The sequence below is a fragment of the Aethalodelphis obliquidens genome, unplaced genomic scaffold (genome assembly GCF_003676395.1).
Source record: "Aethalodelphis obliquidens isolate GAN/ISIS:26980383/991018 unplaced genomic scaffold, ASM367639v1 scaffold44, whole genome shotgun sequence".
Taxonomy (NCBI): Eukaryota; Metazoa; Chordata; class Mammalia; order Artiodactyla; family Delphinidae; genus Aethalodelphis; species Aethalodelphis obliquidens.
In genome coordinates this window covers 13,650,064-13,666,899 of record NW_020837988.1, presented here as the reverse complement: position 1 = coordinate 13,666,899, position 16,836 = coordinate 13,650,064, and the positions used below count along the sequence as shown (strand labels likewise).

The 16,836-nt window shown below is 37.4% G+C and overlaps 1 protein-coding gene across 1 annotated transcript in view; it reads right to left on the bottom strand.

Moving 5' to 3' along the window:
* BPTF (bromodomain PHD finger transcription factor) overlaps positions 1-16,836 on the bottom strand; it is a 145,912-nt gene that overhangs the window by 68,564 nt on the left and 60,512 nt on the right. Inside the window, 4 exon segments of the mRNA XM_027081168.1 lie at positions 9,811-9,942; positions 10,440-10,795; positions 12,555-12,742; positions 16,595-16,783. Coding sequence (XP_026936969.1) covers positions 9,811-9,942; positions 10,440-10,795; positions 12,555-12,742; positions 16,595-16,783 — 865 coding nt within the window.

The following is a 16,836-nucleotide window of genomic DNA, read 5'->3' as shown; positions in this document are numbered from 1 at the left end:
ATTTTTCTGCCAAATGCCTGTTCAAATCCTGTGTCTTATCTGTAATGGGCTTTTCATTTATAAAAGGTCTTTTTCATTTATAAAAGGAAAGTTTCCATTTGTGGTGCACATATTTTTCCTCAGTGTGTCATCTGTCTTTTGGATTTGATTATAATATTTTTCCACTCAGAACTTTAAATACATATATCCACTTTTTCATCTATGGCATCTGGGTTTTATAGCTGTTTGAAAAGAAAGTACCACAACAGAAACATAAATTAATCCACGCGCTCTTAAGTTTTTTATTATAGTTTTTAACAATATATTGGGTATTTTTCAATCCTCATTTGTCTGAATGTTTTTGCTGAGGCAGGAATCTGGATGATATTTTCCCCAAACACGCCCTCTTCTCCTTCTCTGACAGGCAAAGCTATCACAGTGGATTCCCACATGTGTTTAGGTCTATTTCTGGATTCTCTGTTTGATTCCACTGCTCTACTTCTTCTGTAGTACAAATTATTCTGATTATCATAGCTTCAAGATACATTCTAAATATCTATTCTCTTTTTTTGAAATACCTACTTCCCTTTTCTTACACATTTTCTAGAGGAAATATCTGTATCATTTTGGTCATGCCTCCCTCTCCCTCCAGGAAGAAAACTCCTATTCACAATGCAAATGAATATTAAATTTGATAGATTAAGTCAATATAATTAATATACTGCATGGCATCTTTAGAAAAATGCAACATACATATGTAAGCATATGATGTATCTTTTCATTTACTCAAAGTATCCTTTGTATCTTTTTTTTTTTTTTTTTGGCCACTGCACGGCAAGTGGATCCTAGTTCCTCAACCAGGGATTGAACCCGCAGTGGAAGTGCAAAGTCCTAACTACTGGACTGCCAAGGAAGTCCCAAAGTATCCTTTATATCCTTGGTAAAGTTTTAACGATTTCTTTACATGCTCCTAAATATTTATTAAATATATTCCTGGTTTGAGGTGTTTTGTTGTTGCTGGATGTTTTCTTCATTGTAATTTGTAGAAATATGTAAACTGTAACCAAGTTAAGAAACAGAACCTTATCAATAACCACTACATCCAAAACTAGTGTGCCCCACCCCCAGGCAGCCACTATCCTGACTTTTGTGTTATCATTTCTCTTGCTTTTCTTTATAGTTTTACCACCACCTATGTGTGTATCCCAAACAATATAAAGTTTGGCTTTTGAAAACTCAGCAAGAAGAAAACTAGCTGCATGAGCAAGAACAATATTGTCACTATTAAAAGAAGGTTCCCAGGAAAAAATGAATTTGTCTCCAGGTCACCTTTCACAAGTTAAGAGCCTCTTGTGGTGCAATCAGAGGGCACAGTCATAAGCAACGCCTAGAAGACAGTGCGCTCACCACACTCAGGGTACCTGGCAGGACCATGTGTAAACAGGTGCACTGCAGAGACAGAATCATGCATTGCTCTGCTCTTCCTGCTTTTGTGCCTTTTGAGGATTCTATGGCGTGACTGGTGAAAATTCTCAGTTCTCCCCCACTGACTTGGGATTTGGCTTTCCTGGGTAGGGTACCACTCATCCTCTGGCAATACTGCTTGCAGTTTTACTGGTGCTGTCTTCTCCGTTGTTCCCCTTGTCCCTTGTGGGTTTATGCTTTGAAAAAATCCCTTTGCCATAGTTTTGGTGGAGTTCAGTGGGGAGCAAAATTAGATGTGCTCATTCAATTTGTTATTTTAACTCAGAACTCCCGCTTTTCTTCATGGTTACTATCTGCATATATAAAACCGACTGTTCAGTATGGGGGTCACCTTAATTAATTTTCATATTGTTTTATAGTTTTTCAGTCAATTAAGTATATAATGAGATCAACTATATATAATTGTCCCTACATTTACCTATTTATGTTTTATTTCTCTCAGTAAATTGCATTAATACTTTAAAGAAAAGTTAAAAGATAACAGCAACAGTGGGGATCTCTGTTTTGTTCCACCTAAATGTTAATGGGAATACTTCAAGGGTTTCATCAAAAAACATGACGGTTTGGTCTGAAATACATTTTTACGAAAAAGGGGAGGGGGCATTCATCTATTTCTACTTACCCAAGTTTTTTTATAAACCAAGAATTAATAATGAACTTATATCTTCTTAATAAACAAATACCTTCTTGACATCTAATGAGAAAATCAAAGTTTTCTTTCTTTGACTTCTTAAAATAGCAAGGTATTAATAATCTCCTAAGAACAGACAAATCTTCCATACCTAGAGGAAGTCAAATTAGTCATGATTTATTATTCTTTTAATTTACTCTTGACTATATTTGCTAATGCTCTAAGATTTCTTGCATACACTTCTATTTGCTATTAATTATTAATCAATGGTAAATATTAATAAATGAGACAGGGCCATGATTTTCTATTTATCTATTTAACAAGTTTTAGAACAGTTTTGTACTAACAGAAATAATACTGAACCGGATTTCCTTCTTTTCTATTTTATGGAACAGTTTAAACAGAATTACCCGTTTCCTAAAATTTGAAGAACTTCCTTATGAAATCATCTGGCCCTGCCCATCTCCTTACTGATAGGTGCAGTGATATCCTTCAAACTGAACCAGAAATCCTTTTCTTGCCCAAGAGTGTGGCCTCTGCCCTACTATCCAATGATTCAGATCAGTGGGACTCTTCCTCCCCAACCCTTCCCCCACCCAAAAGGAGGAGTCCAGTGGGGCACTTTCTCTATGGATGTAGGAAGCCTGAATGCTATGTTAGTGGACTCTGTGAAGGTCTGAAATCCAAAGTATCAGTGAGAGAGATTCAGAAATATTGTTTGTTACGACCCCTTTTTCATTCTTGATATTGGTTATTTGTTCTTTATCCGCCCCCCCGCCGCCCCGTTCCTGATAATCTCATCAGAGGTTTGTAAATATAATAGTATCTAATGTACACATCTGCTTCCTATTTCATCAAATATTGACATATTTCCCATCTTTGGTTTGACTCATTGAGACGCATGCCTAGCTAGTTAATTTGCAGTTTTTCTTGTTTAGTGTAAGCACTGAAGGCTACCCATTTCCCCTAGGTACTCTTTAGCTGTTTCCCACAAATTTCAATTTATGCTGTATTCTCATGAACATTCAATTCATAATGTTTTCTAGTTTCCATTATGATTTTTTTACCATTTGTTATTTATTTAGAAGCATATTTCTTAAGTGTCAAGCATATAGGCCTTACACTTCTTTAAACTTTTACCACAAATGTCTACATCCCTAAACAATACAGCATTATATTAGCATACATTCTTTTAACCTTTACATAAATAGAATCACACTACATATATTTTCAGGCGAAGAATTGTTTCACTCTGCTGTACTTTTTTTTTTTTTTTTTGCCGTACACGGGCCTCTCACTGCTGTGGCCTCTCCCGTTGCGGAGCACAGGCTCTGGGCGCACAGGCTCAGTGGCCATGGCTCACAGGCCTAGTCACTCCGCGGCATGTGGGATCTTCCCGGACCGGGGCACGAACCCATGTCCCATGCATCGGCAGGCGGACTCTCAACCACTGTGCCACCAGGGAAGCCCCTATTTTTAGTTTTTTAAGGAACCTCCATACTGTTCTCCACAGTGGCTGTATCAATTTACATTCCCACCAACAGTGCAAAAGGGTTCCCTTTTCTCCACACGCTCTCCAGCATTTATTGGTTGTAGATTTTTCTTTTTACATCTTTATTGGAGTATAATTGCTTTCCAATGGTGTGTTAGTTTCTGCTTTATAACAAAGTGAATCAGTTATACATATACATATATTCCCATATCTCTTCCCTCTTGCGTCTCCCTCTCTCCCAACCTCCCTATCCCACCCCTCCAGGCGGGCACAAAAGCACTGAGCTGATCTCCCTGTGCTATGCGGCTGCTTCCCACTAGCTATCTGACATTTGGTAGTGTATATATGTCCATGCCTCTCTCTCACTTTGTCACAGCTTACCCTTCCACCTCCCCATATCCTCAAGTCCATTCTCTAGTAGGTCTGTGTCTTTATTCCTGTCTTACCCCTAGGTTCTTCATGACATTTTTTTTTCTTATATTCCATATATATGTGTTAGCATACGGTATTTGTCTTTTTCTTTCTGACTTACTTCACTCTGTATGACAGACTCTAGGTCTATCCACCTCATTACAAATAGCTCAATTTCGTTTCTTTTTATGGCTGAGTAATATTCCATTGTAGATATGTGCCACATCTTCTTCATCCATTCATCCGATGATGGACACTTAGGTTGTTTCCATCTCCGGGCTATTGTAAATAGAGCTGCAATGAACATTTTGGTACATGACTCTTTTTGAATTATGGTTTTCTCAGGGTATATGCCCAGTAGTGGGATTGCTGGGTCATATGGTAGTTCTATTTGTAGTTTTTTAAGGACACTCCATACTGTTCTCCATAGTGACTGTACCAATTCACATTCCCACCAGCAGTGCAAGAGTGTTCCCTTTTCTCCACACCCTCTCCAGCATTTAATTGTTTCTAGATTTTTTGATGATGGCCATTCTGACCGATATGAGGTGATACCTCATTGTAGTTTTGATTTGCATTTCTCTAATGATTAGTGATGTTGAGCATCCTTTCATGTGTTTGTTGGCCATCTGTATATCTTCTTTGGAGAAATGTCTATTTAGGTCTTCTGCCCATTTTTGTATTGGGTTGTTTAATTTTTTGATATTGAGCTGCATGAGCTGCTTGTATATTTTGGAGATTAATCCTTTGTCAGTTGCTTCGTTTGCAACTATTTTCTCCCATTCTGAGGGTTGTCTTTTCATCTTGTTTATGGTTTCCTTTGCTGTGCCAAAGCTTTTTAGTTTCATTAGGTCCCATTTGCTTACTTTTGTTTTTACTTCCATTTCTCTAGGAGGTGGGTCAAAAAGGATCTTGCTGTGATTTATGTCATAGAGTGTTTTGCCCATGTTTTCCTCTAAGAGTTTTATAGTGTCTGGCCTTACATTTAGGTCTTTAATCCATTTTGAGTTTATTTTTGTGTATGGTGTTAGGGAGTGTTCTAATTTCATTCTTTTACATGTAGCTGTCCAGCTTTCCCAGCACCACTTATTGAAAAGGTTTTCTTTTCTCCACTGTACATTCCTGTCTCCTTTAGCAAAGATAAGGTGACCATAGGTGCATGGGTTTATCTCTGGGCTTTCTATCCTGTTCCATTGATCTATATTTCTGTTTCTGTGCTAGTACCATACTGTCTTGATTACTGTAGCTTTGTAGTATAGTCTGAAGACAGGGAGCCTGACTCCTCCAGCTCCGTTTTTCTTTCTCAAGACTGCTTTGACTATTCGGGGTCTTTTGTGTTTCCATACAAGTTGTGAAATTTTTTGTTCTAGTTCTGTGAAAAATGCCATTGGCAGTTTGATAGAGATTGCACTGAATCTGTAGATTGTTTTGGGTAGTAGAGTCATTTTCACACTGTTGATTCTTCCAATCCAAGAACATGGTATATCTCTCCATCTGTTTGTATCATCTTTAATTTCTTTCATCAGTGTCTTATAGTTTTCTGCATACAAGTCTTTTGTCTCCTTAGGTAGGTTTATTCCTAGGTGTTTTATTCTTCTTGTTGCAATGGTAAATGGGAGTGTTTCCTTAATTTCTCTTTCAGATTTTTCATCATTAGTGTATAGGAACGCAAGAGATTTCTGTGCATTAATTTTGTATCCTGCTACTTTACCCAATTGATTGATTGGCTCTAGTAGTTTTCTGGTAATATCTTCAGGATTCTCTATGTATAGTATCATGTCATCTGCAAACAGTGACAGTTTTACTTCTTCTTTTCCAATTTGGATTACTTTTAATTCTTTTTCTTCTCTGATTGCTGTGGCTAAAGCTTCCAAAACTATGTTGAATAATAGTGGTGAGAGTGGGCAACCTTATCTTGTTCCTTAGCAGAAATGGTTTCAGTTTTTCATCATTGAAAACGATGTTGGCCCAACCCCTAGTTTTAATGTGCTTTTTCCCCAACTTACTAGGGAGGTTAAGCATCTTTTCACGTTTCTTGGCTATTTGTGTCTCCTCTTCCCTAAATTATGTTTGTACCTCTGGCCTTTTTTTCTACTAAATAGTTTGATTTTTTTTCTTACTGAACTGTAGAAGTTCTTGAATATACTGTGTATACTAACCCTTTTTTGATTATAGTATAATAAAACAATAAAAACACCTTCAACCAGTCTAGGATTCAGTCTTTTAGGATGACACATTACTATAAAACTCAAACCACAGAAAACCATTGTTTACTGCTATATACATATGTGATAAAACTACACAGTAAAAGGAAGGGTGTAACAAAACACAAATGTAAAAATGATGGTTATCTCTCAGGAAAGGCAAGGTAATATGAATGCAAAGTAAATGCAATAATAATATTCTTATTTTTAAATTGGGTGGTGAATTCACAGGTGTTCATTTTATTATTACCCATTATAGCTTATGTATTTCACACAATCTTATGTACATATCACATAATAAATGTGAAGAAGGAAAGTCACTTTTAGTACATGCACACACACAGGCATACACATGCACACTCATTCAAATCTGACAGACAGCACTCTTACAAATGAAATAAATAAAGCCTGCCTTAGCTATGTTAGGGGAGAGACTGAATGAATCAAGAAGGAAATAAAACAATCAGAAGAGAAAAGGAAGGAAGTATGGCAGGAAGAAAAGCAGGAAGGAACGAGTGAAAGCAAAGAGAGGCAAAGAAGGGAGGAAAAAGGGAAGGAAATGGAGAAGGAGAGAGGGAGGGAGGAAGAAGAGAACTTTTTTTGCTCCAGAGTCACAAAGATAATCTCTTATATTCTCTTCTTAGAGTTTTAACGTCTGCTTTTCTCATTTAGAATTTACTCTACCTGGAACTGACTACTGTGTATAATATAAAGAATGAAGTTCAATTTACCACCGTACGGACAACTAATTTCCTCCTCATCTTCTATTAGACAGTTCATCCTTTCCAATGCTACTTCCAACACATACTGTATTTCCATATATGGGTTGGTCTCTTTCTGGACTGTTTATTCTGTACCACTGGTCTATTTGTTTATACCACAGTATTATAGCTACCAAGTAAGTTTTGTTACATGGGAGGGCAAGTCCTTCCACCTCATCCCTCAAATTTACCTTTTCTATTGTTGCCCCTTTCCATAAAAACTTTTTAACCATCTTGTGAAATTCTACAGAAAGCCCAACTATAATTATTAATGTGTTTGAACTTAATCTGTATATTAAGGTGAGAAAAATTGACATTGTCAAGACACTGAGTCTTCCTATATGTGAACAGGAGATATATTTTCATTTATTTAGGTGTTCTTTAATGTTTTTCAACCAAGACTTCATAAACTTTTTCAAAAAAGATCGTGCCTCCAAAACTTTACTATTGAATATCATAATAAACAAACATTTTATAATAAAATATTTGGTTGAATTTCTAGATACTGCCTTAGGATCAAGTCTTAGAAGTCTGTCACCTAAACATCTGTGACCATACTACTGCCAAAGTGTAAGTCCTATTATTAATTTCTAATTTTCATGAATCATGGTCTCTAATTTTTTAAAAATTCAGAGTATGCTATTTTATATCACCTCATCAAAATTTAAAAAAAAGTTCTTTCATATATATTACCAGATGTGTCATACTAATACAATTCATGATACAATTTTATAACTCTAGTTACAGGTTTAAAAGACTAGTCATGGGAACTCCCTGGCTGTCCAAAGTTTAGGACTCCACGATCTCACTGCCGAGGGCCCGGGTTCAATCTCTGGTCAGGGAAAGAAGATCCCACATGCCACGCAGTGTACCAAAAAAAATTTTAAAAATAAAATAAAACAGGATAAAAGACTAGTCATAATGACATACCAGGAGGGGAAAAAACCCTAACTAAAAAAAAAATGAATTGCATTTTCATTAGAACGTTTAATATTTAGAAACGAATTTATAAAAGCTTTGACTTAGTCTTTTTTTTTTTTCCTTCGGTAAGCAGGCCTTTCACTGTTGTGGTCTCTCCCATTGCGGAGCACAGGCTCCGGACGTACAGGCTCAGCAGCCATGGCTCACGGGCCCAGCCGCTCCACGGCACGTGGGATATTCCCGGACCGGGGCACGAACCCATGTCCCCTGCATCGGCAGGCGGACTCTCAACAACTGAGCCACCAGGGAAGCCCTGACTTAGTCATTTTAAGTTACATTTGAGTACTGAAGTTTTCTTTAGCAACATTTAGCTTAGCTTTAGTTCTCAAAATATTGGTCTCTGCCACCAGAGACCACCAACACAAGTTTCAGGATGAGCACTGAATAGGAGACTGTTGGGACAGAAGAGTTTGGGGAAAGCCTGGAAGTAAATGCAAGAAGGAAAAACAGAAATATAGGCCTCACAATTGCCTCTGACTTTCCCCTTGCTCTCCCTGCCCTGAGAAAAGGCGGCAGTGAGAAAAATACAGGCACACCACCCATTTAGCTCTCCTCTCCTGGGCTGCACCGTTCGTAGCACCTTAACTTAACCCTTTTTTTTTTTTTTTTTTAATCCTAGGAAGAATTAAGTCCATTCCATTTGTGGAAGCTTCTACCAGTAGCAGCAATTACAATCAAAATAGGAGGGAGAGAGGAAAGAGTATCCATAAGATTTATGGGGGGGAAACACTACAGAAAACTGACAGCAACCCTTAGCAGATGAAAAATATTTAGTAGGCATATTTATTTTTCTTAAAATTTTTCATTATACGATAAAACACAGGGGGCTTCCCTGGTGGTGCAGTGGTTAAGAATCCATCTGCCAATGCAGGGGACATGGGTTTCAGTCCTGGTCCACGAAGATCCCACATGCCACAGAGCAACTAAGCCCATGTGCCACAACTACTGAGCCTGAGCTCTAGAGCCCGCAAGCCACAACTATTGAGCCTGCGTGCCACAGCTACTGGAGCCCGAACACCTAGAGCCCGGGCTCTGCAACAAGAGAAGCCACCACAATGAAAAGCCCACGCACCGCAACAAAGAGTAGCCCCCACTCGCTGCAACTAAAGAAAGCCCGCGCGCAGCAACAAAGACCCAACGCAGCCAATAAATAAATAAATAAATAAATAAATAAATAAATTTATTTTTTAAAAAAAGATAAAACACAGGTGTAGAAAGCAACACAAAATATATTTAAATTTTAAAAAAATACAGCATTGTACCTTTGGAGTGGGCCCTGTAGAGGGGCAGGGAAGGTAGAAGGAGCCTTTCTTTTTACATTGAATAATAATTTACATTTTTTACCATAAGCTTATATTAGGTTTATAATAAGAACTTTTTAAAAATTAAAGTTAAAAAATAAATCCATTAGGGCTAAAAAGTAGATTCAAGTCACAAAATTTATCTTTTTTGTTAACCGTCTGCTAAAGTCACACAACTCTGTGTCTACTTAGGAGCTACATGATCTTTGGCCAGATACTCGACTCTAAATAAATCAAGATGTCTAGCACACTCCAGAGTAAATATTCAAAAAATATAAGCATTCCTTCTATTCAATAAAAACACTTTTCACTTTAGAACATATTTTTCATTTTCATATACCTGATCTCTTCTCATCTTCATTATAATCCTATATCCTAAATAAGAACTAATGTTTATTCAGGTTTACATCTTACATGTTTTCCTCCATCTTATAGGAGGAAAATGAGGTCAAGAAGAGTTGAGTCTTTATTATGGCCTTTTCAACACATTAACTTTCATTATTAATAGACTAATATTCCAAAAGGGAGACTAACACACCATTCACAAGGCTCAGAATTCACTTACCTGGTATGTCCTAAAGATTCCCGCCAGATTGGGAGCATCACAACTGGTTTAACTGCACACTCCAAAATAGCTAAAGCCAACGCAAATTCTCTGGGTTTGCTACACATCTGAACGGCCTTGATCCAATTTGCCCTAAATTTCAGAAGGGGAAAAAAAAAAAGGAAAAAACAAAATTTCATCTTGTTGATCTTAAATTAAAAGCACAAGAGCTGTAATTTATGAAGACTTCATCTTATAGGGCATATGCTTCTAGGCTAAGCAGGTATAAAATACACTGCTACTGGAAGTTTCTACCTCACAGAATCATAGGTTTTAAACACTGGAGGAATCTCAGAGGTCAATTCGTCCTCCAAATCTTTAAACCTTCTATGATGTTCTGGAACTCTGTCTGGACTCCACTTGGTTCCGGGAATAAAGACTCTGCTTTCCAGAAATCTTTCCAATGTTAGTGTTGGATCGGTAACTTTAGAAGTAAAGTTACTCATATTCCTAACATCCTCAGTGTTCTGCTGACTAAAATGACTTCATTCAATTCATTAATAATGACAGTTTAAAGTATGCAACTGCAATAATCATTTTGTAAATATTTACTATATTTACAGCAATAAATAAACCTTAGTTTCCTTTACCTGTGTGAAGCCCAGTTGGGATGAAGAAAGGAGGAAGGGATATTGTTTTCCAACTGGGTGATAGTCAGTCTCAGAGTAGATATGGTAAGAACTTTGGATCCATGGACAGAACCATTCCATTTGAACTCTCCAGCTGGAGTCAGACAGAATTTATGTGCAAGATGCCTTCTCTTATCATGGTCTTCTCTGTGCTGGTGCTTATTCAAAGCAAATGAATTGGTGGAGTACTGATTGTGGTAGACGCGATACTTTCCCTCTTGACCCAACTTAAAATAATTGTTGATATTTCCCTTCATGACCACTTCCTTTTTGGTGCTCAACCGTGAAATTTCTCCTTGAGAATTAACTACCAGTACCTGACCAAGAAAATAAGAAGATTCCATTATTTATGTCAAATATGTAAATTTGATCAATTGTCTTTCAATAATTTGTAATTTATCATTCAAAATAAGTTAAGATACATCTTATGACTGAACTTTTGAAGTTTAAAGATTTTTTTGATGTGGACCATTTTTTAAAGTCTTTTATTGAATTTGTTACAATACTGCTTCTGTTTTTCTCTGCTTTGGTTTTTTGGCCGAGAGGCATGTGGGATCTTAGCTCTCCGATCAGGGATCGAACCCGCACCCCCTGCATTGGAAGGCGAAGTCTTAACCACTGGACGGCCAGGGAAGTCCCTAAACTTCTGAAGTTTAAAAGTTGAGTTAAAAGCTAAAGCTAATTGTTTATAATTAAACAACCAAGATATGCCTGCAAAAAGAAAGAAAGCTAAGCTCTATTAAAGTGCCTATTATATGTTGGACATTATTAAGTACTTTCATGTATCTCAAATATACACACGAAACTAAATGTTATAGTTTCTAAATATATAAATCATTCACCAATCATTTTCTCAAGCTTACAATATACAGGGGTTAGAGACAAAAGGGGGCATGAGGGCATTACGTGTACTATTCCCGCAAACATATATTCCTAAAAATACCTTTTCTTCTGCTCCTTTTATCATTCCAGCTTTAGATAAGAGCCCATGGATACGTTAAAATAGTGTTTCAAATAGTTGATTCCAATCCTTTAGTGGACTGTGAAATCAATAGTGGGGCTTATTCAGCTTTAAAAAAAATGAAATATAATACAATAGACTAGAAAAGAAAATACCAGAATGCTTCCCACATGGTAAAATACTACTTCAGGAAACTTTTTTTTTTTTTTTTTTTTGCAGTACACAGGCCTCTCACTGTTGTGGCCTCTCCCGTTGCAGAGCATAGGCTCCGGACGTGCAGGCTCAGCGGCCATGGCTCACGGGCCCAGCCGTTCCGCGGCATGTGGGATCTTCCCGGACCGGGGCACGAACCCGCGTCCCCTGCATCGGCAGGCAGACTCTCAACCACTGTGCCACCAGGGAAGCCCTACTTCAGGAAACTTTTGAACGTACTGGGTTGCTATGAAAAATGTCTTAGTGAGGGTCAGAGTAAAAAGAAGCCTGAAAGCCACTGCCTTAAAGCCATTTCTTTGATGTTAAAAACACTGCATTAAAAAACAAAACAAAACAAAACACTGCATAATCTTGCATATCTACCCTGCAAATAATTCTCAAATCTGAGAGACACAGCTGTGGCCCTTATTCTATCATCACGGCTTGCTGGGAGACAGAAATACTGAGTCCTAGCTTCAATCTTTTTGTTCACAGTCAGAGTTGAGATGCTGTGCTGTTCTATACACTGTGCTCTGCTATCAAGGGTTAAGTCTTATCTTTTAGCTGCAGGTTCATCTAAAATGACTACAGCCAGAATTGAGTATTAAATCTTTAATAAAGCCCACAAACAGCCTACCTGTTCCCACATGTGAAGAAGCAGCCTCTATCTCTTTAGAATTATATACAATAAAACTAACCATATAGTAAGAAAGAATACTACCCATTTACAGCATTTCTATGCATGGATTGAAATTTGGGTGTACAGCTATACTTATCATAATACAAACCTAACACTTTTAATCTCGTTACACTCTTGGAAGTGAGGAAAATAAAGTTCAAAAGTACCTCTACAAACTTCCTGCCCCTATTTTAAAAATTATTTTACATTCCAGAGATTTTTGTTTTAAACAGGAAAAACACACCTCTTTCCCCTCCTTAAATAATTTATTTGCTTCGTGGGCTGCGGCTGCCACCTGTTGGCTCTTCAGCTGACTCAGTTTGCTGTCTGGATTCCGTAACCTGGTGATAATCCGAGTTGAACCAGACGCTCCTCTTCCACCTCCAGGAGACTCACTTATTTCCCCATTAGACTTCTCTGATTTGAAATCACCTGTTATCAAATAAAAAGCCAAAAGTAATTGCTAACAGTAAGTAAATTACATATAGTAATAACACCTTACTTATCCAAAACTTCTATCTGGTAGACAACTAAGATCCAGAAAATAAAAAGTCCTTGAACAGCCAAAGCAAATGCATTAATTCTTAAAGTTTTACTCCAAAGAAAGTATGTCAGAACTTTACTGTGAGTCATTTATTATTTTACAGAAAATTCAAACATGCCAGGTTATCTGTTTTAAAGCTCAGCTACTAGAAAAGAGGAAGGGCTGCTACAGATTTAACAAACATAACTCAAAATGCACACTAATAAAATATTGCCTTATATATTCGACATGGATTTCTGTATTAAAAGTAAAGGATATAATTAATTTTAGAAAGATTTCCACTGAAGTTCTGTTTAAATACCTAATAATTTAAAGCTTATAAACAAATGTCAAGTGAATTCTTTCCTAAAGAATCTAGACAATTATCTGTGTATGCAGATAACTGTACATGTGAAAATCAACTACATTAGCTTTTTTAGATACAATAAAGGCCTCTCACATTTTCATAATATCTTAATTTTTTTAAGTGACAGATGTAACTGCCAAGGAGCAATTTCTGCTTTTCCAAAAATCTCACTTCAGCTGAAAATTTCTATACGTTCTAAAATGACTGCATCACTATCCAATTTCCACTGGCCAGACAGTTGAACAAGATCTCATGTTTCTTTCTTAATTTAAAGCTTTTAAAAACTAAGACAGTGTGGCACTGGCGAATGAAAAACCAAGCAGAAAATATGGCACTGACTAAATCAGGATGGGGTAGGGGTACTGGGTATCTTGCCATCTCAGGCTGGAAAGCTAGTAACCTTCAATGTGTGGTAGCAAAGCAGTTGGTTAGTTAGACTATCCACAATTTTCTCTCGGCTCTCAGACCATGATTCTGCCCATGCTAGAGTTCTGTGCCAACATGATGAACTATAGCAGCAACTTTTTTTTTTTTTGGCCACATCACACGGCTTGAGGGATTTTAACTTCCCAACCAGCAACTGAACCCGGGCCCTCAGCAGTGAGAGTGTGGAGTCCCAACCACTGAACTGCCGGAGAATTCCCTACAGTGGCTACTTCTTGGGACTGTCTTTGAAGTTCTACAATAAAGATTTTTTAGACATCATTTAGTCAAGGCCAGACTTCCTAAAAGCAGAAAGGGAATGGCACAGCACTTTTTAAATTAAGCGCCTCAATTTAGAGCCAACAATCCAACAGGTGAGAGTCAATCCTTTGCCACTTGCTAAGTTTAGTGCAAATAAGGGAAAGGAGGCAGAAAATTCATCCCTGGGGGTACGACTTGAAGGAGCAGAGAGAGGGAACAAGGCTAAGAGTGGAGGTCATTGTCTAGCACACCCTGCCCGAAGGCCACATTCCTGTTTAAAGGAGTGGATCACTGTGATGCAGCCTGGAGGCTGAGTACAGAGCTGCCTGGCCCTAGCCTCCCTAACTCACTGTTTAATGAGTCAAGAGGCAGGAGCCTAGACAGACTTCGCTCACCTGGGGGCTGGGGCAGACAAACTGGGCAAGTAGAGGGGGTTTACCCTCAGAGACTCTGAGCCAAGTTTCTGGGCATTAGATACTAGCTGGGTATTCAGGCAATCTATAAGGGGGTGTTACTGCCAGAAAAAAACCCAAACCTGTCACACTGGGATGTATAATTATTCAAACCTACAGCAATTTCCAGCAGGCCATCCCTGACAGAAGTCAGCTGGATCTAGCCTGTTAAAGAAGAATGGCCTCCAGAAGGGGGACCTTCCCGTATGCTTCTCACTTCTCATCCATATCCATTCTCCCAGAAAACCTCCCAGAAAAGGGCAGCCAGGTTTATCAGAGAACACCATCCACCATCAGGTTAATGAGTGTTACAGGTAGCTAAGTTCATAATTTGGCTCATGGATTGTAAGATCAAGATAAGCCACAACCACACATAATCAAAATAATACACACAATACACAGAAATCCTAGATACAGTTAAAATTACCAGATGTTCATTTTGGGAGAGAAGTTTTTGAAAAAATTTTCAGTTGTGGGTGAGATCTTTCCATTATGTTAGGCAGAGGCTTTTTTTAATTTGAATACACACGTTTGTACTGAGCTAGGGTGGAACTGTGGATATTTGCTGTTTCCTATCTTCACAGCATCTCTCCTTCTTTGGAAAACCATTCCTACCCCACTCCAATTATATACTTTTGCTGGAGCCATCAATCATAATACCTTGCCTGCCCTGGCCACAGGAGTAGGAACAATATGTCCAAGATAGGCCACTCAAATTCCTTCCTCAAGGACTTTTGATTTGGAGCAGGAGTAGGGGCCTTGCCTTTGGGTCACAGACCTTGGAAAGATATGAATACAAACCGCTGATGCCATCTTCCCTGCCACTTGGGGAAAGCCTGTCTGTATTAGGAGAGAATGAGGTTAACACACAAACATATGCAGATCCAAAAGGTGAGACAGAAAGAGGAAAATGGAAAGAGTTTTGATACCTGGAGGTCCAGTTATGCCTGGTGATGGCTTGGACTTCCCAATTATATGAGCTAATTAAATTCCCTTTTCGCTTAAGCTAGTTTAAGCTGGTTTGGTCACTTGCAATTGAAAAGGTTCTAATTAAGACAGATCTCCATCTCATATCATACACAAAATTATACACCAGAAGGATTAAAAACAAAGTTATAGAAGTATTATGTGAAATTACTGTAAAATATATGTATGTTCTTGGGATAGGGATGGTCTTCCTTAGTAAGACACAAAATCCAGAGAAATCCTAAAGAAAAAGACTGATAAATTTAACTGCATAAAAAATGTAAAAATTTCTTTATAAAACAACAGAAAGGGTTAAAAACAAGCAATGACTATATAAATATATAGGTAAAATCAAAAATTAATACCCACAATACATAAAGCATTCCTAAAACTCATTTGGGAAAAATATCAAAATTCAGTAGGAACAGATCAGCAAAAAATATGAATAAGCAATTCACAGAAAGTTCAGCAAACACATGAAAAGAAAGTCAACCACATTAGTAAGCAGGGATATGCAAATTTTAAAATGAAATACTTTTCACCATTGGCAAAAATGTAACAGATAGATGATGTCAAATTTAGTGAGAATATGAAGAAATACACATACATGTAAATGATTAGTATAAATTCCTTTTAACGTACAATTAAGCAGTAGCCATCACTATTTTTTAAATGTACCTACCATATGATCCAGCAATTCCATTTACTGTATCTATACTGCCAGAAATACAAGTACACGGAGATACATGGTGAGGATGTTAAAAAGCACCACTAGTTGTAATAATGAAAAAACTGTTAGCCTAAATGTCCATTAATAGAGAAATAGTAAATGAATTATGGTTCATCTGTACTGTGGAGTACCATGCAGCAGTTAAAAAAGAATAAATTCAATTCATTACATGAAAAGAACCCCTACATGTATTACTGAGTGAAAAAAGCAAGATGCAGAACAACACATGCAGAATGATCCCGTTTATATTAAAAAAAAAAAAAAAACTTTTTGTAAACATACATACATTAATGTAACTGCACGGAGAAAGATATAAAATGTTACACACCAAATAATGGTGGTTACCTTTGGGGAGGGGGTGTGAAAAAGATGTATTTTTTCCCAAGTGCTTTTTTATTTTTTTAAAACAAAAACACTGAGTGCAAGTGTCACTTGTGTTTTAAAAAAAAAAAAAAAAGGAAAACAAAATCCAAATCTTCCCACCCCCATCAAACTTTTATTTAAAAAAATAAAAATTAAAAAAATAAAAAAGCTCCTTTCAATGTATGAAGTGTATTCTTACCTATCTCTTCTTGAATAGAGACAGGTGTATGAGATTCTCTTTCTCCATTTTCAGGATCATCAGCTGCCTTAGCAGATTCACTCTGGGAAGAATTTAGTTCACTGCTGCTGTTACTGTTTTCCAGATTAGGCTGGGTGGAGGTAGTGGTAGCACTAGTGTTACTGCTGTCACATGTCTTGTTAGGTTCTTCTAGAAAAATAGAATATCTGATTTTTAAATTGGAAATCACATCAAAAACAACT